The 27,738-nt window shown below is 40.1% G+C and overlaps 1 protein-coding gene across 3 annotated transcripts; it reads right to left on the bottom strand.

Moving 5' to 3' along the window:
* Positions 1–6,323: 6,323 nt before the first annotated feature.
* NECAP1 (NECAP endocytosis associated 1) lies at positions 6,324–19,279 on the bottom strand. Of its 3 annotated transcripts, none has more exons than XR_014803872.1 (8): positions 19,169–19,279; positions 13,684–13,784; positions 13,400–13,504; positions 12,367–12,448; positions 11,452–11,560; positions 10,683–11,236; positions 8,381–10,372; positions 6,324–8,049 (listed from the first exon to the last, which is right to left on the bottom strand). XR_014803872.1 is itself a non-coding variant. In XM_021092395.2 (8 exons), the coding sequence occupies exons 1-8, from the start codon at positions 19,261–19,263 to the stop codon at positions 8,001–8,003; spliced, it is 828 nt and encodes a 275-aa protein (XP_020948054.1). In that variant the 5' UTR covers positions 19,264–19,279; the 3' UTR covers positions 6,324–8,000. The 3 variants fall into 3 exon arrangements, 2 of the variants coding, with proteins under 2 accessions (XP_020948054.1, XP_020948055.1); XM_021092395.2 differs by having other exon boundaries at positions 8,381–8,483; positions 11,053–11,236; XM_021092396.2 differs by having other exon boundaries at positions 8,381–8,483; positions 11,065–11,236.
* Positions 19,280–27,738: the final 8,459 nt, after the last annotated feature.

Raw genomic sequence — 27,738 nt, 5'->3', positions numbered from 1 at the left:
GACACATAGACCAATGCAACTAGAAAGCCCAGAAAAAACTCCTGCATTTACAGTCAACTAATATTTGATAAGGGAGCCAAAAACATTAAATGGGAAAGATAGTCTTTTCAACATAACTATTTATATGGGAAAACTGAATAACCACCTGGAGAAAAATGAAGCTGAACCACTATCTTACACTACTCCCTAAAATTAACTCAAAGTAGATTAAAGACTTAAACATAAGACATGACACCATAAAATTCCTAGAAGAAAACATATGGAAGAAGCTCTTTAACATTGCTCTTGTCTACCAAAAGCACAAGCAAAAAAGCAAAAATCATTAAGTGGTTCCACATCTAACTAAAAAGTTTCTGCACAGCAAAAGACCCAATTAAAAAAAAAAAAAAAAAAGACAATCTACAGGAGGAAGTATCTACAAACCATGTATCTGACAAGGAGTTAATATCCAGTATATATAAAGAACTCATTCAACTAAGTAACAAAGAAGCAAAAAGTAAAAATCTGAATTTTTAAATGGGAAGAGGATTTATATAAATAGACATTTTTCTAAATAAGACATACAAATGGCCAGTAAGTAATTTTTTTGAGTCATAAGCAGTTGACTGACTCACTATGACTCAAGACCACAAGGAAAGCATTTCTACTTCATGCCATTCTGAGTCCTAGGGTTGGGGCCCAGATGCAGGAGCGATACTTGGGGCCCGTTAACATGAAAACATGCTCAACATCACAAATCATCAGGGAAATGCAAATCAAAACCACAGTGAGATATCACCTCAATCTATTAGAACGGCCATCACCAAAAAGACAAAAAAAGCTAAGTGTTGGTGAGAAAGTGGATCAAAGGGAACTCTTGCACACTGTTGGTGGGATGCAAATTGGCACAGTCATTATGGAAAACTATGGATCTTCAAAAGATTAAAAATAGAACTACCACACGATTCATCAATTTCACTTCTGGGTATATATCCAAAGGAAATGAAAATAGGATACGGATGAGAGATATGCAGTCAGTCCCATGCTTATGGCAGCATTACTCACAATAGCAAGAGAGAGGAAAAAAACCATAGGATCCATCTGCAATGAATGAATAAAGAAAATGTGATATACATATGCAACAGCATATTATTTGACCATGAGAAAGAAGGAAATCCTGCCATTTGCAACAATATGGATAGAACTTGAAGTTATTATGCTAGATGAGAAAAGTCAGAGAAAGCCAAATACAATATGATATGATACTACTTATTTGTGGAATATAAAAGACACACACTCATAGAAACAGAGTAGACAGGTGGTTCCCAGAGGCTAGGAATGTGGAGGAAATGGGGAAATGCGGCTTGAGGGTACAAGCTTGCAACCAGGAATAAGTTCTGGAGATCTAACGCACAGCACAGTCATTTTAGGCAGACCTTGGATGTATCACAAGTCCTGTTCCAGAACACCAGAATAAAGTGAATATTGAAATAAAGCAAGTCACATGAATTTTCTGGTTTCCCACTCCATATAGATGTCTACACTCTATTATAGTGTAGTAAGTGTGCAATAGCACTATGCCTTAAAAAACAATATACATATCTTAATTTTAAGACACTTTATTACTAAAAATCGCTAACCATCATCCGATCCTGCAGTGAATTATAGTAGTAACATCAAAGATCACTGATCACAGATCATTGTAACAAATATAATAATGATTTTTAAAACTTTGATATATTGTAAGAATTACCAAAACATGACAGAGATACAAAGTGAGCAAACGCTGTTGAAAAATGGCCCTGATAGACTTGCTTGATGCAGGGTTTGTACAAACCTTCCATTGTTAAAAAAAAATAATATCTGCAAAGTGCAAAAAAAGGTATGCCTGTATAGACAATACTGTATTATAAACATGAAAGCTGCTAAGAAATTAGATTTTAAATGTTCTCACCACAAAAGAGAAATGACAATTATGTGACACATCAAGAAGGTATTAGCTAACATTACAGTTACTGTCATAAATATATCAAATCAACTTTGCACACCTAAACATTTTTAATTTATCAACTATATCCCAATAAAAAAATTTTTAAAAAGGGAAGGAACTCTCATCATTTTGCCCTTATACTGACCATCTTATGACACATCCTGACAGCCAGAATTAGAATAGCCAGCCAAGCAGTAGAAGTCGAAGCAATACTAACACAGAATTTACCGTACGCCAGGCCTTGTTCTAAGCACTTTAAATTTTATTTTTTGGCTTTCAACTCAATATACTTTATTTATAGTTGTACAACGATCATCACAACCCAATTTTACATCATTTCCATCCCAAACACCAGCTGATCCCTCCCCACTCAGCTTGTCTCCTTTGGTAACCATATGTTTTTCAAAATCTGTGAATCAGTATCTGTACCGCACCTTCTTTATCCACTCCTCTGTCCATGGACATTTAGGTTGTTTCCATGTCTTGGCTGTTGTATATAGTGTTGCAATGAACATTAGAGTGCATATATCTTTTTGAGTCATGACTTTCTCTGGATAGATGCCCAGGAGTGGGATTGCCAGATCAAATGGTAATTCTAATTTTTGGTTTTTTTGAGGAAATTGAAATTTTTAACTTATTTTACTCAGGCAATAACTCTATAAATTTGGAACTATTATCCTCATTATTCCTGTGAGGAAATTGAGGCAAACAAAGTTTAATTTGTCAGAGGTCAGAAAGCCAGCAAGTGGCAGAGCAAAATTTTGTGCCAAGGCAATTTGTCTCCTCCCAAATTCATGCTCAAAATCACTACTATTTACTGCCCATTAATCACCTATTTTGGTGCATCTGGGGAAGGAGGGTTGTTAAAATTAATATACTCCCCGTTCAAATATTTATTTAAGGAGTTCCCTTTGTGGCTCAGCGGTTAACGAACCTGACTAGGACCAATGAGGACACAGGTTCAATCCCTGACCTCGCCCAGTGGGTTAAGAATCCACCATCGCCGTGAGCTGTGGTGTAGGTCATAGACACGGCTTGGATCTGGCCTTGCTGTGGCTCTGGCATAACCCGGCAGCTATAGCTCTGATTCAACCCCTAGCCTGGGAAACTCCATATGCCACAGGTGCGGCCTTGAAAAGAAAAAAAAATTATTTATGTATTAAAGTCTGAAGAATTATTCTGTTCTTTTTCCGCCCACCCAAACAGCTATTGTTCTACGTTCTCTACAAACTTTGGATTGGGTACACGTTTAGATTTCATAGATAAAATGTCGCTTGACAACCTCCTTTTTTGCCTTTCTTTTTAAATGCCTTCCCTGCCGCCAGGAAATCAGAGCATTTTTTCTTTCTGTTGTGTTAGAGTTGGTAGAGGAAGCCCGCCCTCTAGTGGTCATGTGCTGATATGCAGCCAGATAAAGCTGTCACAGAAATTGCTTCAATGACATTTTCCTATTACAGATGCAGTAGCAGAACATACATAAGAAAAATGAAAATATTGAAAACAAAAACATCCACAGTGGGTCTTAATGCAGTCTTGTGTTTAACTGAGGGGATGACATTAATCTTAGGTTGTAGGTCAGAACATGAGGTTTCGGAGTTCCCATGGTGGCACCATGGAGACGAATCCAACTAGGCCCCATGAGGTTGTGGGTTCAATCCCTGACCTCACTCAGTGGGTTAAAATCCGGCATTGGCCCTGAGCTGTGGTGTAGGTTGCAGACATGGCTCAAATCTGGTGTTGCTGTGGCCGTGGTGTAGGCCGGCAGCTACAGCTCCCATTAGACCCCTAGCCTGGGAAACTCCACATGCCCTAAAAAGACAAAAAAAAAAAAAAAAAAAAAAAAAAAGAACATGAGATTTCAATGGACAATTATTTTATTCCTGACTCAAATACAGGCAATTCAGAAATATTAGAGCTTTAAAAAAAAAACACCTCCCTCATATCTTGGTAACTTTCAAAAAGGGACTGAAAAATGACAGTCCTTGCAAAATTCTGAAATAAATGCCGGACCACATGGTTTCAACTATGGTTGCTCGAAAACCAACATTCTATAAATTCCCCAGGTTTCCAGGACCTGCAAGTAAATGCAATTCTCTTCTTTTTTCCTTTCTTTCTCAAGACAATATGTGATTGATAGGAGCACCTGGGTATGAGTTCTGCAGTCACAAACCATGTTATTTTCCTCACATACAGTTGAGGCAATAACAGAAATGAGTTGGGGGAGGAGGGTAGAAAAAAAACTAAAACATAACCAAAGTGCATTTACATTGTCATCTTAGCCAGTTGTGATTAAAATGAGACAGGAGTTCCCTGGTAGCCTAGCAGTTAAGGATCTGGTGTTGACATTGCTGTGGCTCAGGTCACGGCTATGGTGCAGGTTTGATCCCTGGCCTGGGCAAGTTCATATGCCACAGGCACAGCCAAAAAAAAAGACTGTAAGCCCCCAAATTTATCAGCAGCTATGCTACACCATATGTAGTTTTCTTTTCCGAGCCATAGGGTCCATGTGCCAAAGTAAAACTTGTCTCCACCATTCCTTTCTCCGTTCCTAATAACTGACTCGGAAGTCTATGAATGAGACCTTCTGCAACTATGACAAAGCACATAAGGAACACTCATTCATTCATGGAGCTAGGAACAAGCAAAATGAGGATGAGTGAAATGGGAAAACCCAACTAACTTACTGATTTCTAGTCCCTCTTCACTAAAATCACTGTTAATTCAACAAGTACTTAATGAGCATTGACTGTCTAGAAAAGCATATGAGAAGTATTGTGAGTAGTTAAAAATGAAGACGTAGTCCTTATATTAAAAAGCGTACAAATGAATAAGAGAGCTTCAACAGCAACTCAAGCAAAACAAGAGAAATCATCTTTCAGACCAAGGGGATCAGCAATATTTCATGAAGCAGCACCTGAGCTAGCTCTCTAGGACAGGAAGGATTTCAACAGGCAGGTAGAGAAGGGAAGGAATTCTAGACAGAGGAAAGTGCAGCACTCAATGACTCAGCACCCATGGTGCAGAGGGCATTTGAAGAATGACTAGTGTGCGGGAGCAGACTGAGGGAAAAGGAAAACTCAGGTTGAAGACAAAATGGTACTTTGGACTTTGTAAGCAAAGGAAAAACATCAAAGGCAATGAGTAGGGTAGTAAAGGACTGAGTGGAGCTTGGGATTCAGGAAGATTATTCTGGTGGCAACATGGAAGCTGAATGGGAGCTGAGAAAGCTAGAGGCAAGCCAACTGCCTGGGTTATCAGAATGGAAGAACTGAGGAGTAATAAAGGCTCACGTCACAACCATGGAGACAGTATCAACGTCAGAGGGGGGTGAGCTAGAAAAATTACCCACATTTTCTGCCAAAATCCCCGAGGTTTAGGATACACGTCTATCAGTGACAGTGTCTCACTTCACTTCAGTAATAAGAGAGGCCATGGCAGGGAAAGCCAGCCAACCCCTTCCCTGGGAGGGCAAATAGGGGAGGTCTGTCAGAATCTCTGGAAGCAATTTAAATTGAAAAGAAAAAAAAGAAGCAAAAAGCACCCACATCATTCTGATTCTTCTGCTGGGACAATCATAGAATGAGATCCTTCTGGTTTCCAAATCTGTCTTTAGTTCTCTCTCATACACTGATTCATTTATGCTGATTATAGTTCTGAGATGTGAGAGGTGGACTAGATCATGAAGATAATCTGAAGTAAATGAAATTAACTGTACCAGCTCATAAAGAACACATAGGAGCTCTATAAGGAGCACTCTGGTTTAAAACCACAAGCACAGAAGTTGAGCCTTGATCTTTTAAAACCTCCATTTAAAAAAAAAAAAAAAAAGAGTAATAGATACAAAATATCCTTTTATTACCTACTGGCCCATCTATATTAGGCCAATTAAAGAAAAAAGGTGGAGTTCCCGTCCTGGCTCAGTGGTTAATGAATCCAACTAGGAACCATGAGGTTTCGGGTTTGATCCCTGGCCTTGCTCAGTGGGTTAAGGATCCGGTGTTGCCGTGAGCTGTGGTGTAGGTTGCAGACGCAGCTCAGATCCCACGTTGCTGTGGCTGTGGCATAGGCCGGCAGATACAGCTCCAATTAGACGCCTAGTCTGTGTGGAACCTCCATGTGCCACGGGTGCGGCCCTAGAAAAAGACAAAAAAAAAAAAAAAAAAAAAAAAAGGTAATGAAACAGGCAAATGAAGAGTTCCCTTGTGGTGCAGTGAGGTAAGGACCTGGGGTTGTCACTGCAGTGGCTGAGTAGCCACTGTGGCACTGGTTCGATCCCTGGCCCAGGACCTTCCACAAGTCACAAATACAAGCAAAAAAGAAACAGGCAAAGAAAAAAGATAAAAGAGACACTACCTTTTTCCATATTTTTAATTACCATTATTGCACCAATACAGCATATGCTTTATATACATATATCTTAAACCTCATTTTCAATTTTTCAGCAATTCAAATACATAATATATTATCATCTTGAGAATACAAAGAACACAACATAGAGGAAGATTGAGAAAATAGGTTCCCAGTGGTTAGTCGCTAGTGATTCTACACTTTCCTTTTAGTGTTTTCATTGGAATTTTTAAATGTCCTGCCATGGCTCTGTAAGAATAGAGCTGCCTGGAAGGGGAAGCAATGGGGGGCGGGGGGAAATGGACCCATAGGTAAAGAGTCAAGAAGGAAATCCAAGAGAGAGACTCTATTTTGAAACTAAATCAAAGGACTCCCTTCAGCCAGAGTGTACACATCCAAACAGGGGCTGAGGGAGGAAGTGATGTCCTCCTGTTTCACTCTCAAACTGCCCCTTCACAAACAAAAGAGCTGGTGCCCACTCACCGATGAATGGGGACTCCTCCCTGGCACTGTCAAAGGAATGATGGGCAGAGGGAAGAGAAGTGGTGGGAGAGCAATTTGCTTTCAAGATACCTGGGCAATGGGTGTCACAGCATTCAGGTGGGCAAACCTATCACAGCTAAAGCCAAGACTCTCCAGCTTCCTTCATAAATGACAATATGTAATAGCAGCTTTTTTGTTGAAGAGCTGGTGGATTGAAAAAAAAAAAAAATGCTTATGAAAAGGGGCCAGATACCCAGGCAGCAAGGCAATGTGGGTACTGAACAAGAGTTAAGTGCGTTCAACCTCTCTGCTCCACAAATCAGGTTAAAAACTCTAAACCCTTTAATTTCAGGTCAAATAAGGGGGCCATTACAAAGTAATGGCATGCTTTAAATGCAGCAACTTGATGGAGCTGCAAGAAAGGAAATGCTTCTCCAGAATATAACTAGGAAAACACAGCCCCTTGAACCTCCTTCATCTAAGAGACACCCACTGATTAAAGTTGCTGCACTATTCAACAAACACAAGAGTGGAGGTGCCACCAACACAACCCTCCTAATTGAAAGAGACACGTAAACGCATGAGAGGGTAACGGGGCGACACTCAGCACTGGACATTCACTGAACAGGATAAGCCTAAGGGAGGATATCGAGCAGAGACCCAGGAAATAGGTCTTTCTTCATACCTACCCCCACCAAAACTCTGAACCCGGAAACAGTGAGCTCAGTCTGTCCATTTTTAGTGTCTTGGGTTAATGGAAAAGAAGGTTCCAAGGTTTTTGACTCCCCTGAAATTGCTAAACAGGGCTTCACAAAGAGGCACACAAGGGTCATGAGATGATTCTGAAATAATTTAAAAATGGAGAAAAACTTCACAGATGTTAGGGTTATTTCCCCCTCAAAGAGACCCTGGCCTTTTGAGCCCTGAATAGGCAGCCATAGGCACGATAAGACCAACTATCCCCCTGCCTTGGTAGAGAACAGGAGATAAGAAAGACCTTCTTGGCTGCACAGCAAGAACAACATGGGGAAGTGACACAAACCAGCCCAGACAGCCTGGACACAATGGAGAAGCAATGAGAAAGATTGTCCAGTAAATTTGGTTCTGGGGAGGAAAGGGGTTCCTAGCTCCCCTCAAAGATCGTTGCCCTCAAGGTCATTTTTATTCTTCAAGTCTGTCCTTAACATCCTGCCAGTGCTGTTCAGAACTGGACCCAGTTGGATGGCTGTGGTGCCTGGTTTGGAACAGAGCTGCAAGGCAAGGGAACAGAAAGAAAGCCAGAGGCATATTAAGACAGGGACTTCATACCTCATAGTTTCTAAGAAATCTCTGCCCAGAATTCCTGACACTATACTTTACAGCAACTCTACTTACGAAGGCTTGAACTATTACACTCAAGCTTCTTCCTACAGCTTTCTTATCCCACCATCCCCAGCACTCCGCTACCTCTTTACCTAAATTCCTGCCTAAGACTCTATGTGACCTACAAATGCCCTGCTCTCCCAGATCGAAGATCTCATCTGACTGCACATGTACCATCTATACCCAGCTGAGGGCATACTGGCTTCACTCTGCTGATACCTGGATGCAGTGCTAAAGTCTCCCCACAAGTCATTGCTTGCAGAAACTGGAACTGGTGCTGGTGTCGTGACAGGAGCGGGAGAATCCAAATCTAAAAGGATATCTGAATACAAGGTAAGAGAACAAAAAAGAAAAGGGGAATCATAATAAAAATTTTAGAAATGAAAACTTATGCTCATACTAAAACCTACACATTCACATTCACAGCAACTTTGTTATTACAAAAACTGGAAACAACCCAGATGTTTTTCCCTGGATGGTGATTAAACATTATGGTACATCCATACCACAGAATACTACCCAGCAATAGACAGGAATAAACCACTGATATACACAACTTGATGAATCTCAAGGGATCAATCTCAATCATGCTGAGTGGGAAAAATCAATCCCAAAGGTTATATACTCTGTGATTCCACTTACATAACATCCCTAAGGTGAGTGACAAAATTAAAGATGGAGACCAGATTAGCGATTGACCACCAAGGGTTAGGGATTATTGGAGGGCAAACAGGAAGGGAGGTGTGGTTATAAGGGAGTGATGAAGTGATACAAGGGATCCTTGTCGTGGTGGAACTGTTTGGTGTCCTGACCATGGTGATGAATCCAGGAACACACACATGATAAAATTGCAAAGAACTACAGCCAGCCTACCACACGGATTTGAACTGCGTGTGTCCATTCACACACAGATTTTTTTTTTTCAGTAAACAAATACTACCTTACTACATGAGCTGTGGTTGGTTGAAACTGCAGATGCATAACCACAGATACACAGGGTTAACAGTGAAGTTATACACTGATTTTCAACTGCACAAAGTTGGGGGCGAGGTCAGTGCACCTAAGCCCTGCATTGTTCAAGGGTCAACCATATACACAAATGAGAACACGTAAAAATGATGAAGTCTAAGTAAATATATGGTATCAATGTCAATTTCCTAGTTGCGATGTTCAACCATGGTTGTACAAAACGAGGGTAACTGGGAAAAGGTACATGGGATTTCTTTGTATTATTTTTTACAATTACATGTGAATCTATAATTACCTCAAAATAAAAAGTTTAATTTAAAAAAACAAAATAAATCTCAGATATCCTCAGTGACTTCTGGCAACACTTATCAAAAGAAGTAACCTGGAGGAGTTCCTGCTGTGGAAAAATGGATTAAGGACCTGGTGTTGCCTCAACTCCTGCTGTAGGTCACAACTGAGGAACTTTGATCTCTGGCCTGGGAACTTCCATATGGCTGCAGGTGTGGCCAAAAAAAAAAAAAAAAAGAAAAGAAAAAGAAGATGAAGAAGTAGCCTGGAGTTGCTTGGTGGCTCAGTGGGTTAAGGATCCAGCACTGTCCCTGCTGTGGCCTTGATTTGCTCTCTGGCCCACAGGTGCGGCCAAAAAGGAAAAGGAAAAAAAAAAAAGTAGCCTATAACCACTTTTACCTCAAAAATTCCAGAAAAAGAAAGTCTACTCTTAGCAATCAATTATAAATGATACAATTATTAATGACACAATGTAAAACAAATATTAAAATATAATTAGTTAATAAGTTAAAATGTCCAGATTCTAATATTTGGTTCCCTAATCTTAGGAAATTCCTTTCTGAGTTCTAATTTTGCATCCTTTAAATGGAAAAAACTGTATCTATTCCTTTGTCCTACCAGATAGTAAGGAAAAATGAAAATGTGTTCATAAACCCAGATGTTATCTTATTTCCTCTCAATTGCCCTTGTACAGGAAGGATTATGAAATAACATCCACTGAATGGCTACTATATATATAAGTATTGTGCTGGGTGCCATCACATCACTTCATCCTCACAGTCTTGGGGTAGTTTTATATATCCATTTTACAAGTAATTAATACTGAGACTCAAAGAACTTAAGCAATGTTACCAAACACATTCAGATATAAAGTAGCAGAGCTGTGACCAAAATCTTGGCCATCTGACTCTCAAGCCTACTAACATTTCACCAAGGTACAACAAAGGAAACAGTCTTCTTTTTTTTTTTTTTTTTTAATAGATTTTTTTGGCCTTTTTGTCTTTTGTTGTTGCTGTTGCTATTTCTTGGGCCGCTTCCACGGCATATGGAGGTTCCCAGGCTAGGGGTTGAATCGGAGCTGTAGCCACCCGCCTACGCCAGAGCCACAGCAATGCGGGATCCGAGCCGCGTCTGCAACCTACACCACAGCTCATGGCAACGCCGGATCGTTAACCCACTGAGCAAGGGCAGGGATCGAACCCGCAACCTCATGGTTCCTAGTCGGATTCGTTAACCACTGCGCCACGACGGGAACTCTGGAAACAGTCTTCTTAATATCTACTCATTTTCTGCCAAAGAACCTACCTGATACTATAACTCTCAGCTCACTAGAAAAGCTTTAATCCCTTCCTAGAGGCTGCCAAAATCACCTTGTCAGTACTAAGTGCCATTTATTTATTTACTGGCTGCACCCCTGGCATGTGGAAGTTACCAGGTCAGAGATTGAGCCCACGCCGCAGCAGCAACCCAAGATGCTACAGTGACAACGCTGGATCCTTAACCCTCTGCGTCACAAGAGAACTCCCCAAGTGCCATTTAATAGCAAAACCATCAACACTCTCCATGGCAAACAGGTACTACCCAATTAAAACTTAAGATATGATTTTTTGAAATTAAAAATACTAGAGATTCACCTGCATCATTACCTCCATGATTAGATTTCGGTATGGGTGGTGGAGTGACATGATTGCTGATGGCAACTGAAGAGGACGGCGGGGGAATTGTGACCTTGCCTCCAGGTGGCGGTGGGAGTAAGCTCAGGCCCCCAGTCCCTGCAGTCTTGGGCTTAGAAGCACCTCCTTTCTTGGTTGTAATGTTCTACAAAAGAAAAAAAGAAAGTGAGAGAAAGAAAAAGAGAGGTCGAGAGCTCCTTGGTGGCCCAGTGAGAGCTCCTTGGTGGCCCAGTGGTTAAGGATCTGGCATTGTCACAGCTGTGGCTCAGGCTGAATCCCTGGCTCTGGTCTGGGAATTCTGCACACAGCCAAAAAAAAAAAAAAAGAAGAAAAGTCACAGTTTGGGAGAACCATACTCACCCCAATACTCAACTTGATGGTCTGTCCTTCCTTGAAACCCAGATCCAACTTGGGACGAGCGTCCATTTCCTGAGATTCTTTGGAAATCTCAGATTCCTGCTTTACCCACCTTCAGTAAAAGAAGGTTGTTTTAATTGGGATCCTCTGAAAGCAGAGTCTGACACATAAATCTGAGTGTAGCTAATTTATGTGAAACACATAAAGGAACATGAAACATGATAAAGGAAAGAGAAAAGCCAAGAAAGAGGGCAACTAGGATTCAATGCCACTGAGGAACCATACAAAATGCATATTAAACTTGTCCCTCCAAAAGAGGGCATTTAGCCACCAGTTCCCATCCTCCACGGCTAAGGGCTGCCCCTGAGGGGGTGTTAATTTCTCAGTTGTTCCAGGCTGCCCCCCCTTGCTAACTAGGTGCCCTTTCACAATTTCAGAAAGTCCTGAAGCAGAAAAGGAGATGTGTCCCCGACCTTGAGATAGGAAGCTGACTACCTGGTGCTGTCCAGCATAGCTGAGCCAAAATCAAATGGGCTGAATACTGCAAAAGGCACAAAACATGCCAGCTACAAGAATAACAAAACTGGCACATAACTCCCCACATATCACACACCCAGCCCTACGGTTACTGCTAAGCCTCCCTCAGCCACTTAAAAGCAATGGCAGATGCCCCAGGGGCATAAACAAAAGCAGCACCTCAAGCCACTGTACAGGAATTAAAAACATATCCCAGCTATAAGGAAAGGACAGAACAGACACAAAGATAACATGAGAAAACAGTGAATGGAAAGAGTTATATGCAAATGAACTAGTTCACCAAATAAAGAAACCAAGAGGTAAAAGAGACAGTGTCCATTCAACTGAGAAGGAGCATTCCCAAAAAACTTAACCTGGTCACTAAGAACAAGCTTCACTCACTTGAAGTGGTCTTGTAAAGAGACATTAAAGTCGAAGGCATCACCTCGATCTGTGAAGCCAATGCCAATGAAAGCACTGCGCCCTGTTGAAAAAAAAATCAGAATCCTCAGAACAGGAAGTATCCCTTGGGGCAAACTCTGCCCAAGGAAATTATTACCGTTACCCTAACTAGACAGCCATCCGTAAATGTGAAACACTTTCTCACCGACCAGGGGTCCACAAACTACATACAGCCTATAGGCCAAATGCTGCCAGAACTTGTTTTTGTAAATAACTGGAACACAGCCACATCAATTTGTTTACACACTATCCATGGCAGCTTTTACAATATAGCAACAGAACTGAGTAGCTACAGGAGTTCCCTGTTGTGGCACAGCGGAAACAAATCCAACCACAAGGACGCAGGTTCGATCCCTGGCCTTGTTCAGTGGGTTAAGGATCCGGCATTGCTATGAGCTGTGGTGTAGGCTGCAGACACGGCTTGGATCCCACGTCGCTGTGGCTGTGAAGTAAGCTGGCAGCTACAACTCCGACTTGACCCCTAGCCTGGGAACTTCCTATGCTGCAGCCCTAAAAGGCCAAAAAAAAAAAAACAAGTAGTTACAAAGAAACCACTTGCCCACAAAACCTAAAATATTATTATCTTTGTCTTTATAGAAAAAGTTTGCCAACCTCTGATATAGACTATGGAGAAAAGATAATGACTGCCACAAACATAGATGATTTAAGATAGTCCAACCAAAAGCCACCATAAACAAAGAACAGGCAATATGTTTCAATTCTTTGGTTAGATATACATTTGGATTTATTTACATCTACCTTTAATTACCATGTCTTGAACTTGTGTTCTTTTCTATTACAAATGATATATTAATCCTTCTCCTTTCACAACAAGCTTTAGAGAAAGGGGAGGGAAAATTTAGTAAACTGAAGTAAGATAATTGCATCAGGACACACTTCCACTAAAGAGCATTAACTACTGCACTTCATTAATACTGCTAATCTCAACCCATCCAAAATCCCTGATTCTTACCAGTACCATCCTGGATCCGGATTACAAAGTAGCGGCTGGAATCTGCCACTGTCTCCACAGCGATACCAGGATATTGTTCTACTGGTGCCTGAGCAAAAAGCTCCCCTGACAGGTAAAAAGATTTCTTTGAGCAAAGGAAGCAAAAATCTAAAAATCAATTAACAAGCATTTTCACTCCTCCAGCCCCCAAATTGAAGGCATTGATTAAAATAAAAAATAAAATAAAAATTTAAAAAAAGGCAAACCAATATCCTTAATGTTAGAGGGTCAACAGCACAGATTACCTGAAACTTTATCCTCGAGTTTGATATACGCAATCTTCCCTTTGGAAGTGATTCGGAGGCGACCTGTCCAATCAGGTTGATCTAATTTCCAGTCAGATGCCCTAGGATAGGAAAATGGGAAGCCTCAGGTCTCAGGTCCGCATCTTTAACATACTAAAAACCTACAAAGAATCATTTGCCATATTTCTATTTCCCTGTTTCTGAATTGCTTACTCCATCTACCTATTAATTAATCAAAAGAATAACTCATGCTCCTCTCTATACAGACACTTCACATTACATACAGTCCAAAGCAAAGAGAGGAAATGTTACTATCAAAGTCCAAGAAGCATCAAAAGAATATATAAAAGTACAAATAAAAGCAATCTTAAAAATGTATCATAATGAGACTATTTTCAGACTGTAGACAGTATTTTATACAATGGTGTTTTATTGATCAGGGAACAACAAAGTCTACTAAATGAAACACTGGATAACAGAAGTCTCCCAAATCCCTAAACATATTATCTTTCACTGAATTCAACCAATATTTATAGAGTGTGTATTAAGTCACAGGCACCTGTTCTAGGTGCTTGGGATATAAGAGGGAACAAAACAAAGCCCTCAGGAAGCTTATTCTAACAAAAGATAAATAATAAAAAAGAAACAATAAATGAGTAAAATAATTAATATCTCAGGAAGTTGTAAGTGGTAAAGTAAAAAGAAAATGCACAGGCATGGAGGTCCCTGATAGCTCAGCAGGTTAAGGATCCAGCACTGTCACTGCTGTGGCTCAGGTCACTGCTGTGGTACAGGTTTGATGCCTGGCCCAGGAACTTCTGCATGTTGCAGGCGCAGCCAAAAAAAGAAAAGAAAATGCACAGGCAGAAAAGGAAGATGGGGAAGGGAGTGGGAAAATGAACAGGCTGCAGCATTCAAGAGGGTGGGCAGGGTGGGCCTTAGTAACAAGGTGACATGTGAGCACAAATGAAGGCAATGAGTAACCCATGCAGATGTTTGGAGGAAAAGCATTCCAGGTGTAGGAAACAGTGCAAAGGCACTAAGATAGGATTATGCCTGAATTAATAGTCTCAAGCAAGGAGGTCACTGTTGTTAGAATAAAATTAAGAGATGAGGTGGGAGAGGAGGGACAGATCTTGTAGGGCCTTGTAAGCCATTGTAAGAACTTTGGGTTTTACTCTGAGTAGAAGAGGAGCCATTACAGGTTTAGGCAGAGGTGTGACGGGACCTCTCTTTTATTTTAAAAGGATTACTTTGCTGCATATAGCAGAGATACAGCAATATGAATGCCAAAGCAGGGGGATGAATTCAGACCACTTCAGTCATCTAGAAAAGACATGGTGACTAGGAAGAGAGAGTAGCAGAAGTGACTGGACTGCGGATATATTTAAAAGCAAAGCCATGGAGTTCCATTGTGGCTCAGCGGAAACGAATCTGACCACGAGGATGCAGGTTCGATCCCTGGCCTCACTCAGTGGGTTAAGGATCCAGCATTGCCATGAGCTGTGGTGTAGGTCACAGACATGGTTCGGATCTGGCATTGCTGTTGTTGTGGCTGTGACACAGGTCAGCAGCTATAGCTCCAATTCAACCAGTAGCTTGGGAACCTCCATATACTGTGAGTACACCCCTAAAAAGAAAAAAAAAAAAAAAAACACAAAAGTAAAGGCAGCTAATAGAATGGATGTGAGATAAACAAGAACGAGACCTCAAAGACAAAGTCAAGGATGACTCTAAGGTTTTTAGCCTGAACAAATGAATTGTCAGTAACTAAGATGAGGAAGGCTACAGATAGAGTGTGTCTGGGAAGAAAGATCAGGAGTTCAGTTTTGGCTGTGTTGAGTCTGAGATGTCTAACAGATTTTCAAGAGAAGGTACAGAGTGTGCTTTTGAATATATGAATCTGGAACTCAGGAAAGATACATCGATTAGAGACACAAATATCCATGGAAACATTACAAAACACTGAATACTTATAATCTGTGTTATACATGAATTTGAATGAAATCTAAGATATTACTTAAATATGACCAATTTTACAAAACACTGCATTTGTGACTTCATTGTGCCAGCAGTTCTGAAAAGGAAGAGCAAAGTTTTACTAATATTTCATCCCCTGGGAATCTAAGACCTAATACTTGCAGGTTAGGAAGGTAACAATAAAGTATATCTGAATAAAAATAAGTTTAACAAAGAGTACCCTGGTGGTCTAGTGGTTAGGACTTGGCATTTTCACTGCTGCAGCCCAGGTTCAATCCCTGGTCGGGGAACTGAGATCCCACATCAACACACCGTGGCCAAAAAAAATAAATAAATAACAAGATGGTTAAATAAATAAGTTTAACAAGATGAAAAGGAAGTAATGAGAATTTACATTAGGACAGGTTCTGAATAGGATTTATAAGATAGATCTGTGTCATGCCCTTCTACATTGATGTCCTGCCTTGAAGACCCTAAAGTACCAGAATCTGATCCAGAAGGCAGGTCCCTGGCTGTTCAGTTTTTTAAATGAGTCCTTACTTATTCCACTGTACTACCATGAGCTAGACATAGTGTAAATGGGCTACTGAAAACATTAGGAACAAGCCTACTAGATGTGTTTCTTGGCCTATCATCTCTCTCTAAATGAAGAAATGGACAATAATACAGAAAGTAACAATGCCTAGCTTCAAAGGCCAGCATTAAATTGCATTATATTAAAACACGCTATAGGGTTTAATGCTGACTTTGCTGGGGAGGAGTGTAATGATGAATTTTTTTTAAAAGTTTTACAGGAGTTCCCGTCATGGCTCAGTGGTTAACAAACCCAACTAAGAAATATGAGGTTGCGGGTTCGATCCCTGGCCTTGCCCAGTGGGTTAAGGATCCGGCATGAGCTGTGGTGTAGATCACAGACACAGCTCGGATCCTGCGTTGCTGTGGCTCTGGCGTAGGCTGGTGGCTACAGCTCTGATTCGACCCCTAGCCTGGGAACCTCCATATGCCGCAGGAGCGGCCCTAGAAAAGGCAAAAAGACAAAAAAAAAAAAAAAAAAAGTTTTACAGACTGGGGAAAACCATTTCCTAATCCTTTATAAGTGTCAACTCAACCTAAATCCTCCTTCCAAAAGTCTGGTGAGTGAACATGGAGGAAGCAACAGCTTACAGAAGGTGAATTAAAGTCAATTATTCCCGCTCATCTTACCAATCACTCAAAGAAAGCATTTCTCCTGCTTCCTATGAAGTCCAGTTTTTCCATTAATAGCAGCCTAGAGAATAAATCATGCTCATAATGTAAAATGGGTTCTGGTAAACAAGAAAGATTATACACAGACAAAAAGAACAGTACTACTTGTCAAACATCTATTTTGTTCCAGACATTATGCCCATTCTCATGAAAATTAAGTGACAGGATCTCGCAAAGTAACATTATACCCGTTTTTATAGATGAGGAAACTAAAGCTCAAAAGAGTTAAGTGATGCGCCAGGGGTAACCCAGCAAGTAAATGCACATTAGGATTCAAACTTAGTTCTGCCCTCTTCACAAAGAGTGGCTGATGTAAAAAGCCTCTTGTACGATAAGATGACAATAATAAGCATGGAAAACACAGAATGACAATGAGAAAAAGGATAAAAGAGGAAAATTAAGAAATTGCTCGGTGCAGTTAACAGACATAGGGATAAAGGTTAAACCAGAAGTGAAGGTAGAAAATACAGTCAGGTAAGAGAAGAAAGGTCTTTTAAAAACCTTGGGAGTTCCCCTGTGGCACAGCAGGTTAAGGACCCAGCATTGTCACTGCAGCAGCTTGGGTCGCTGTATCACATCATTTAGGAAGGCTTAATGCCTGAAGTTGGAGGTCATGAGCTATTTTACCTTATTTAACAGTTCAACCAATGTTAATGTATATGATTAGCTGTAATCTATTAATTTCTTCTTTCGATCAACATCTGCAGGGCCCCCACTATGTACCAGAAATTGTGCTAGACTCTAGGAATATAAAGTTTAAAAAGACCTCACGTTTTTCCTAGTCTAGTCTAGAAAAATGGAAAACCAATCAGTGAGAATGCAGAAGGAAGAGCTCTGTGACAGAGTCAAGCAGAGGCGCTGCGGAAGCACACACAGAACACACCTAAGCCAGAATGGAAGGGTCAAGGAGGGCTCACCAAAGGAGAGGTCTCAGCTGACTCACCCATATTAGTACCTGGGACTACCATCAAAGAGCATGTAGATTCCTACTCTGGTCAATTTGGGGTCTCATTGAAAGTTTGAAATCAGAACTACCTCTTTGTCAAACGATACAATCCACCAGGTCTAGTGCACAGATCAGCAAGCACAAAGCTACTCACAATGAATGAACCTCTGATAAGGAGGCAAAATAACGGACATAGGGAGAGGATAACTTTTGGGCCAAGGTAATAATAAATGCCAAGAGGAACATCATGATGGCAATATGAGTCAGAAATCAAAACAGTATCTTATATACTGCCTTACTGTTTCCTAAATTCTTTTTAGGAAATTCATTTTCAATTCTTTTTCACATTTACTATAGGACTTCATTTAACCCTCCAAAAACTTCTACAAGGTATGTACCTAGAGCAGGTTTATTTATCAACTTTTTTTTTTTTCTATTTTACAGATGAGAAAACCGAGGTTTGGAGAGGTTAAGAGATTTGTCTCAAATCACAGAGCTGTTAAGTTGCCAGGGCTCATACTCACATTTTTTTAACATGTAACCCAATAAATGACATGTTAACTCTTTGGACTACATGACTTGGTGACTTCCTACAGCCTCCTCAGCCCTCCGTCATTGGATTATAAGGGTTGGTTAGTTAGCCCTACAGAGAAAATGCTGCGTTAACTCTGGAGGCAAAAGCTTTAACAGAAATTAAGAGGGAAGGAACACAGAAAACACTATAGCAAATATACTTAAAAAGAAACAGACTGGACGACATTGGAAAACTTATGATCATAACCGTTGTCTACCGACAAAAAGAGCTGAAGGGAAAAACCATACGGTGGATGATGATATTTGGTAATAAGACTGAACAGCACAAAAGATAAATTAGCTCATCCAGAAAGCGGCCAACAACACAAAGAGTACCCACAAATGCGCACGAGGTACTGGAAATGGGGTAGAGAAGGGGAGACGAGGGTGACAAGCTGAAGGACGCAGGGAAAAGCGAAGGAAAGGTGATTGAAGATAGAGCAGGTTATCCATACCCACTGGATGTGGATAACCGGGAACAGATGGGTAGTCCAGAGGGTTCGAAGAGGAGGAGGGGTGAGAGAATGCAGGATGGTAATTTTTTTTAAGCAGCGGAAACAAGGATGATGGAAGTTCTGAGTTGGGAAAGAGCAAGAAGACAGGACGGTAACATCCCAGGTGAGGAGGCTAGCAAGGTGATAACCCAGAGGTGGAAGTGGGAGGGACAGGCAGCGTGCCACCTGAAGAGCAAACTACCACCCCGACCGGGTACGCCTGTGCTGCAGCGCCTCGGGTTAGTACCTGTAACCGCGGTTGGAGGCCCGGGGCGGAATCCGGTAGACGCTGACGTCGGGCTTCACACACAGGACCGACTCATACTCCAACTCGGCCGCCATCTTGGCTCTGCGCTCCGCGCCGCTGGGGGCGGGGCGTCAGCACGGGGGCGGTACGTAGAGGCGGGGAATGGCCTTACGCAACAACTTCCGCTTTTGCTACTTCCGCTCGCGTTTCGACAGGTCTCTGAGATTAACCTCCGGTGGGCGGTTTGGGGAAGCCATGTTGAAACCTGGAAACAGTGAGGTTGCGCGACGCACCATCTTGGGTAATGGCAAGGATGCCTTCCTTGTGCGTGATTCACGTTAGGGAAATCTCCATCCCCGAGAAGCGATGAGGGAAAGCGCCATCTTGCTCCCAGTGGTTGACATCGGTTCTGTCAGAGGACGACCATCTTAAAAGTCTGGCGATTTTTTTTCTTTCCAGAGTCACTTCTCAACCGTGGTTTCTAAGCAGAAAAGGGCTCTCCTCCAGTGGATTTTAATCTTCCAAATCCAAAGTTCAAAAATGCACAGCCGGATCCCTTGCCTTATAATAGCACTTTTTTATCTGGGAGTTTCCAGACAGGTACCTGTTGAAATAGTCGGCCACACTTTCAGTGTGTATTATGGTTATCTTTTTGTAAATGTTGCACATGTTAAACTGTAAATGGGATCAGCTCGATTCCTGACCAATTCGGAAAACATCATGAACTATTTAATAGCCGCTGTTTGCTCCCAGTTCTATTATCATGATAAATCCTACTAACAGTTTCTATAAACATGTGCCTTGTACATTCTAAATATAAACTTGCCACAACACTGTCACTTAAATGATTTAATTAGCACAGATAGCAAAAGGAAAGCTGAGATGCGAACTTAAGTCTGTCTTAACTACAACAGCTGTGGTCTGCATTGCATTATGTTGACTGAATGAAAAACCTATCCCTAATTTGTCTACCCTATGTAGCAAAGTAATATTTTAAAATTTTAAAAAAATAATAAGGAGTTTCCTGTCATGGCTCAATGGTTAACGACTCCAACTAGGAACCATGAGGTTGTGGGTTCGATCCCTGGCCTTGCTCAGTGGGTTAAGGATCCTGCGTTGCCATGAGCTATGGTGTAGGTCAGGTATGGTGTAGGTCACAGGTGCGGCTGGGATCCTGCTTTGTTGTGGCTCTGGCGTAGGCCAGTGGCTGCAGCTCCAATTACACCCCGAGCCTGGGAACCTCCATGTGCTAGGAGAGCGGCTCTAGAAAAGGCAAAACGACAAAAATAAAAATAATAAATAAAAATACATTAAAATAAAAAGAATAATATCTAGCGTTTGTAAGGGTATGAGGAATCGGATACTCGCCTACACTGTTGGCAGGAATGTAAATTGGTACATTTCTAAAGGAAAATGTAGCAGAATTAAAATATTGTACATAACCTTGAGTTTAGCAGATCCACTAATAACTATTTTATGGAAATTTGCATGTGTGCAAAAAAAGGTATAATAGTGATTATTACAGCATTGTTCATTAATAGTGAAACATGGAAACAGCATGAATGTCTAGGAACAGAAAATGGTTAATGGCATATCTGTAAGCTTTGAGATATATATAGTAAATAAGTAAAAAATAGATAAATATTAAGGCTATTTTTAAAAATCCAAGATTTTTTTTAAAAAAGAAAACGTCCACTTAAAATTTCAGTAATCCTTAACTAGTTATGATTTCCTGAATTGTTCATGTTCTATGAATTTTTTATATATTGGCATGCTTTAAACGTTATACCTTAAAAGTTCTCTGCCAGCCTGTCAATTTAGCAAACTAATATGGCCATATATCAGTTCAAACAATACCTCCTCTTGTGACTTTGCCAGGTCATTTATAGGAACTTTCTCTAGTACTTCCACTTGCTTCCGTTATACCTCTCTGTTATACCTAATGTGCTATTATTCTTCACATATCTCCTACCAAACCATAAGTTCCATAAAGGCAAGAACTTTGCTTTTTCAGCGCCCAGCACAATACCCTTCACATAGTAGGTGATAATAATTGTCGAATAATGTGAGATTTCTATTCAGTCTAATCATTTAACATATTAACTTGGCCATTTCCCCAAATCTCCCAATTTCAGGACCCTACATATAGTTTGAAAAAAAAATTCAAAAAGTATAAAAGAGTATAAAATGAAAATTGAAAGTCTTCATCTTTATATGGTCAACAACTTTATGCCAATAAATTTAATAAATGAAACGGTCACTGATGTACACAATTTACCAAAAATAATTCAAGAAGGGATAAAAATTGAACAGCCATGTACCTATTAAAGAAAATTGAAGTTATGGAGGTGCAACAGAAACAAATCAGTCTAGGATCCATGAGAAGGTAGGTTTGATCCCTAGCCTCACTCGGTGGGTTAAGGATCCAGCGTTGCTGTGGCTGTGGCATAGGCCAGTGGCTACAGCTCTAGTTTGACCCCTAGCTTGGGAACCTCCATATGCCATGGGTGCGGCCCTAAAAAAAAAAATAGAAAAAAAAATTGATTTTATAACTGAAAGCTTTCACACACACACACACACACACACACACACACACACACACACACACACCCCAAAAACAAAAAACCTCCAGGCCCAGATGGCTTCATTACTGATCAGCCATATTAGGGAGAAATAATATCAGTCCCATACAAACTCTTTAAAATACTAGATGAGATGAAATATTTTCCAGCTAATTTTTATGAGACAGTATTGCCTATTACCTTGATACCAAAATCAGACAAAGATGTCACAAGAATTTTTTTTTTTTTTTTTTTTTTTTGCTTTTTTTTAGTGCCACACACTCTGCATATGGAGGTTTCCAGACTAGGGGTGGAATCAGAGTTATAGCTGCCAGCCTCTACCACAGCCACAGCAACCCAGGATCGGAGCCATGTCTGCAACCTACACCACAGCTCAGGGCAATGCCGAATCCTTAACCCTCTGAGCAAGGCCAGGGATCAAACCCACAACCTCATGGGTCCTAGTTGGATTCATTTCCACTGCACCACCATTTTAAAAGCAAAAATTCTTAATAAAAAAAAATCCCAGTAGGAGTTCCTGGCTTGGCGCAATGGAAATGAGCCCAACTAGGAACCACGAGGACATGGGTTCCATCCCTGGCCTTGCTCAGTGGGTTAAGGATCTGGCGTTTCCATGAGCTGTGGTGTAGGCTGCAGACACAGCTTAAATCTGGCATTGCTGTTGCTCTGGGGTAGGCCAGCAACAACAGCTCCAAATCAACCCCTAGCCTGGGAACTTCTATATACCACAGTTGCAGCCCTAAAAAGACAAGAAGAAGTGAAAAACAGAGTTTCCTGGTAGCCTAGTAGTTAAGAACTTGGCATTGTCACTGCTGTGACAGGTTACTGCTGTGGCCCAGGAACTTCTACATGCCATGGCACAGCCAAAAAATAATAATAATAAAAATTTAAAAACTAAAATGCATTAGTTTTTAGAATGGGCCATCTGAAAATACTGTACAATAACAAAGATCTTTAAATAAAGTAACTTTCATTTCTGTAGACTAGCAACAAACAACCAGAAACTGAATTTTTTTTTTTTTTTAAGCAAGCAAAGTCTTTATTACAGGAAAGCAAATAGCTCCCAAGGTGGCTGGGAGAGGGGAGAAGAGCCCCCTTCTCTTTTGTCTCATAGGGGTTTTTATCCCTTAAAGATGGTGAGGTACGAACATGGGGTCCATAGAGGTATGGTTTTCTCCCATTGGCCTTGCCCAGTTGCCTATATCAGTCCTTGTCCAATAGAGGTCATAGGGGTGGAAAGGTCCCATAAGTCTCATAGTTTCTTTGCCTTTTTCTTCCCATAAACTGAGTCACAGGATGTTAGGGATTAATGTCCATCTGGGTGGACATTACAGTAAACACTTCCTATTGTAAACAAGGCCTGTGGGGATGTTACTGCCTGGAGCCCTTAAGCCACAAATGTTAATCAATAGCCATATCAAAGAATGCATCAAGGAGTTCCCGTTGTGGCTCAGTGGTTAATGAATCTGACTAGGAACCATGAGGTTGCAGGTTCGATCCCTGTCCTTGCTAGTGGGTCAAGGATCTGGCATTGCCATGAGCTGTGGTATAGGTCGTAGACACGGCTTGGATCTGGCATTGCTGTTGCTGTGGCGTAGGCCAGTGGCTACAGCTCTGATTAGACCCCAAGCCTGGGAACCTCCATATGCCACTGGAGCGGCCTAAGAAACAGCAAAGAGGCAAAAAAAAAAAAAAAAAAAAAAAATGCACCAAAGCCCATATTCCTACATTGACTACCTGAGTTATTCTGCCTCAATCCCCCCTTCTAGAGTAGGAGATTCTAACTGGGGGTGGAGGGAAAGGGGTGACAACCACTGCGATTGCTCCCTGATGAAAAGGGAAGTCTTTAGGGGAGAGCAGTTATGTCTCCACTCATGGGTCGGTTGAGTGGGCTTCGATACACTGTATTGGGTACCCCTTCTATCACCACTTGCAGGTTTATAGCTTCAATCGGGATGCAATGAAGGGAGAAATGCAATTAATTATACAGGGTCTGAATAAAAGGATCAAGATCACAATGATGACTATGGTGAGCAAATATTTCCACAAGGAGAAGAAGATCAACCAGTTCCAGAGTGCAGCTCCAAAGGTTGGAGCTGGATCAGACATTTTATGAATCTGCTGCCGGAGATCTCGCAGATTCAGACCCATTCTTGTGAGCGATGGTGTATTGGATCAAAATCTGGACAAGCCCCCAAAAGGTGATGCTAGAAAGATGTTACTGGAATCTGGGTTCTTGTTCATGCAGCTGAAGAATGAACTTCGAGAACACACAGGCAGCAAGCAAGCAAAGTCTTTATTACAGGAAAGCAAACAGCTCCTAGGACTGCTAGGAGGGGGAAAAGAGCCCCCTGAAATTTTTTAAAAAGTTAAAAACACAAAACAGCATCAAAAATCATGACATGCTTTGGGATAAATTTAATATTGCTGAGAGAAACTAAGGTAAACCTCCAAAAATAGAAACATACCAATAGTATGAAAGATTTTGTACTATTAAAATATATGTTCTGCCAAATTGAGCCATACTTTCAAGGCAATCCCAATCAAAATCTAAGCAGGTTTTTTGGAGAAATCAACCTGATTTATAAATGCATATGAATATGCAAAAGTCCTAGAATAGCCAAAACATCTTTGAAAGTTAAGAACTAACTAAAATGGAGAATTGACACTAATTACTTCAAAATTTGAGATACAAGAATCAAGACAGTGTTATATAGAATAAGGGTAAACATATAGACCAATGTAACATGATACAAAATCCAGAATAAGCCTTCATCTATATAGTCAAATGATTTTTTTTGTCTTTTTTTTTTTTTTTTTTTTTTTTTTTTTTTGTCTTTTTAGGGCTGCTCCCATGGCATATGGAGGTTCCCAGGCTCGAGGTCTAATCAGAGCTGTAGCCACCGGCCTACGCCACAGCAACAGCAACACCAGATCCAAGCCATGTCTGCGATCTAAACCACAGCTCATGGCAATGCCAGATCCTTAACCTACTGAGTGAGGCCAGGGATCGAACCCACCACCTCATGGTTCCTAGTCGGATTAGTTTCTGCTGCATCACGATGGGAGCTCCTATAGTCAAATGATTTTTAACAAAGATGCCAAGGTAATTCAATGGAGAATGATGAACTTTTCAGCAATGGTGCTCAAACATCAGTAAAAAAATAAAAGGAATGTCAACCCATACCTCACACCATACACAAAAATTAACTTAAATGGATCATAGAGTTATGTATAAAAGTTAATACTATAAAGCTTCTATGGAAAAAAAATCTGCACAAACTTATGGTAGGAGAAGATTTCTTTTTACATAAAACAAAACAGTTGCAAAGTATAAAATATTTGATAATTAGACTTTATCAAAATTAAAAATATTTATTCTTCAAAAGATACTGTTACCACTAAAGAAAGTGAAAAGGTGAACCACAGACTGAGAGAAAATACAATACATATATCAAAGAACTTGTACTCAGAATGATAGATATGTGTATATATGTGTGGATGTGTGTGTGTTTGTGTGTGTGTGTGTGTGTGTGTATGTATTTGAAATTACAATGAGATAACACTATAATCTAATAGAATGGCTTACATGAAAACTTGTTAACAGCAAAGTGCTGACAAGAATATGGAGCAGAAACATGGAGCAACTTTCATACATTGCTAGTAGGGAGTTAAATGGCACAACTAATGTGGAAAATGAAGTTTTGTATTTTCTTAAAAGTTAAACATACCAAAAAAAAAGGAGTTCCCTTGTGGCTCAGCCAATTAAGCATACAGCATTTTAACTGCTGTGGCTCAGGTCACTGTTGTGGCTCAGGTTTGATCCCTTGCCTGTGAACTTCCACATGCCATGGCTGTGGCAAAAAAAAAAAAAAATTAAACATACATTTATCATATGACCCAGCATTTAACTCTGAGATATTTGCCCAAGAGAATTTAAAACATATGTTCACAAAAAGGCATATACAGATATTCATAGAAATTTTGTTTACAATGGTCAAAACCCAGAAACAACAGTAAATGTCTATTGATAGGTGAATGAATAAACGACTTATGGTGTATAATAAAATACTACCATATTGACATACAATAGTATTAAAATAAAGAGGATAGCAATACATAAAGAGGATCAAATACTAATACTCAGAGACAGGAATAAGAATTATTATACCCACAATGACATGGATAGATCTCACAAATATTGTACTGAACAACAACAAAAACAAAAACGAAAAAACCCCAAGCCCAAAAGGGTACCTACTGTATGACTCCTTACATGAAATTCTAAAAAAGACTAATCTACAGGAACAGAAATTAAATAAGTAGTTGCCTGGTGCCAAAGATGGTGAGGGATTGAAAAAGAAGAGGTTCAAGACTGCGGGGGGTGAGTGGGGGCGTGATGGAACTATCCTATATCTTGATTGCACTGTTTGTTACACAAAATGTATAGGTTAGTCAAGACTCAAGAAAATGTACTTAAAATGCATACATTCTATTATATCTAACTTGTAACTAAATAAATTTGTTTAAAAAATTTTAAAGATCCTCTCTGCTCCCCAAGATCCATCCTCATCCTCCTTTCATTCTCCATTGAAGTAACTACCATAAGAAATTTTTTGTGTATTCTTTCTGGTATTTTATATTCATTATGCATTTATAAATATGGGTGTATGGGTGGGTTTATGAATTTTCACAAGTGGAATCAGGCTATGCATTCTGCCCGCATTTTGCTTTTTATTTAACAATACATCAAGACACTTTTTATGTCAGTACCTGTAGAAGATAAGACCTCAAACTTTTAACATTTCACACATTTCTTTGAAAGACTACCTATAGAATCTTTTCAAACGACCTGTAAATTTTTTAATTATTTAAATTTTTATTTTTTATTAAGGTATAGTTGATTTACAATGTTGTGCCAATTTCTGCTGTACAGCAAAGTGACTCAGTCAAACATATATGTATATATATATATATAATATACACATTATTTTTAAATATTATTTTCCATCATAGTCTATCCTGGGAGATTGAATATAGTTCCCTGTGCTATACAGTAAGACCTTATTGTCTATCCATTCTAAATGTAATAGTCAAGCTATCTGTAAATTAATGAGATTTACTTCCAAAGAATTAGCCAATGATTAGAGGGTAGTAGAAGTATAGGAACTTTAAATTAGGAGACACTTTTAGACATTATTTAGTTTTTTCAAGGTGTTTTTTTTTTTTTTACTATGAATACATTTTATGGAGAACTCAATGCACCCATATAGACTCAAATATATATGACTGAAACAAAAGTTTCCCAAAATGATAGCCTTACCAATGGCAGTTTATCGCTTTTTTTTTTTTTTCTTTTTTTGGGCTGTACCCACAACTTATGGAAGTTCCTAGGCTAGGGGTTGAATCGGAGCTGCAACTGCCAGCCACAGCCACAGCAACAAGAGATCAGTTACCTCCACAATCTACATTGCAGCTCAGAGCAATGCTGGGTCCTTAACCCATGGAGAGAGGTCAGGAATCAAACCTGCATCCTCATGGATATTAGTCAGGTTCGTTACCTCTGACCACAATGGGAACTCCTCTTATAGCTTTTATTATGGTCTATTCTATTCCATGTTGTTATTCTCAAAATTGATTTCAATACCCATTAGTAGATCTCACTTCAAGGTGAAAAGGTAAAAAGGGGTCTAACATTGCTCACCATTTTACAGGTTTTTAAAAAAAGGTAATGAGAAAGACCAAGAGTATTTCTGAGATTAGAACATATACTAAGATTATTACAAGCATTGAACTCTGCTTTTTATTTTTATTTATTTATTTAATTTTGTTTATTTATTTATTTATTTATTTTGCCATTTCTTGGGCCACTCCCGCAGCATATGGAGGTTCCCAGGCTAGGGGTCGAATCAGAACTGTAGCCACTGGCCTACGCCAGAGCCACAGCAACTAGGGATCCGAGCCGTGTCTGCAACATATACCACAGCT

The sequence above is a fragment of the Sus scrofa genome, chromosome 5 (assembly GCF_054392235.1).
Source record: "Sus scrofa isolate SSC_HxYL_T2T_F1_AM1 chromosome 5, Sscrofa_HxYL_maternal_Yorkshire_Landrace_v2.0, whole genome shotgun sequence".
Classification (NCBI taxonomy): domain Eukaryota; kingdom Metazoa; phylum Chordata; class Mammalia; order Artiodactyla; family Suidae; genus Sus; species Sus scrofa.
The sequence above is the reverse complement of the archived record's forward strand: the minus strand, read 5'-3'. Positions and strand labels throughout refer to the sequence as shown.

Excerpts from the sequence above, each read along its gene's own strand:
- NECAP1 (XM_021092395.2), bottom strand. The coding sequence starts at position 19,263 with ATGGCGGCCGAGTTGGAGTATGAGTCGGTCCTGTGTGTGAAGCCCGAC. Across the intron at positions 13,785-19,168 it reads GCCTCCAACCGCGGTTACAG|GGCATCTGACTGGAAATTAG; the intron begins GTACTAACCCGA and ends TTCCTATCCTAG. Across the intron at positions 8,484-11,052 it reads TCATGGAGGTAATGATGCAG|ATATCCTTTTAGATTTGGAT; the intron begins GTGAATCTCTAG and ends CCTTGTATTCAG.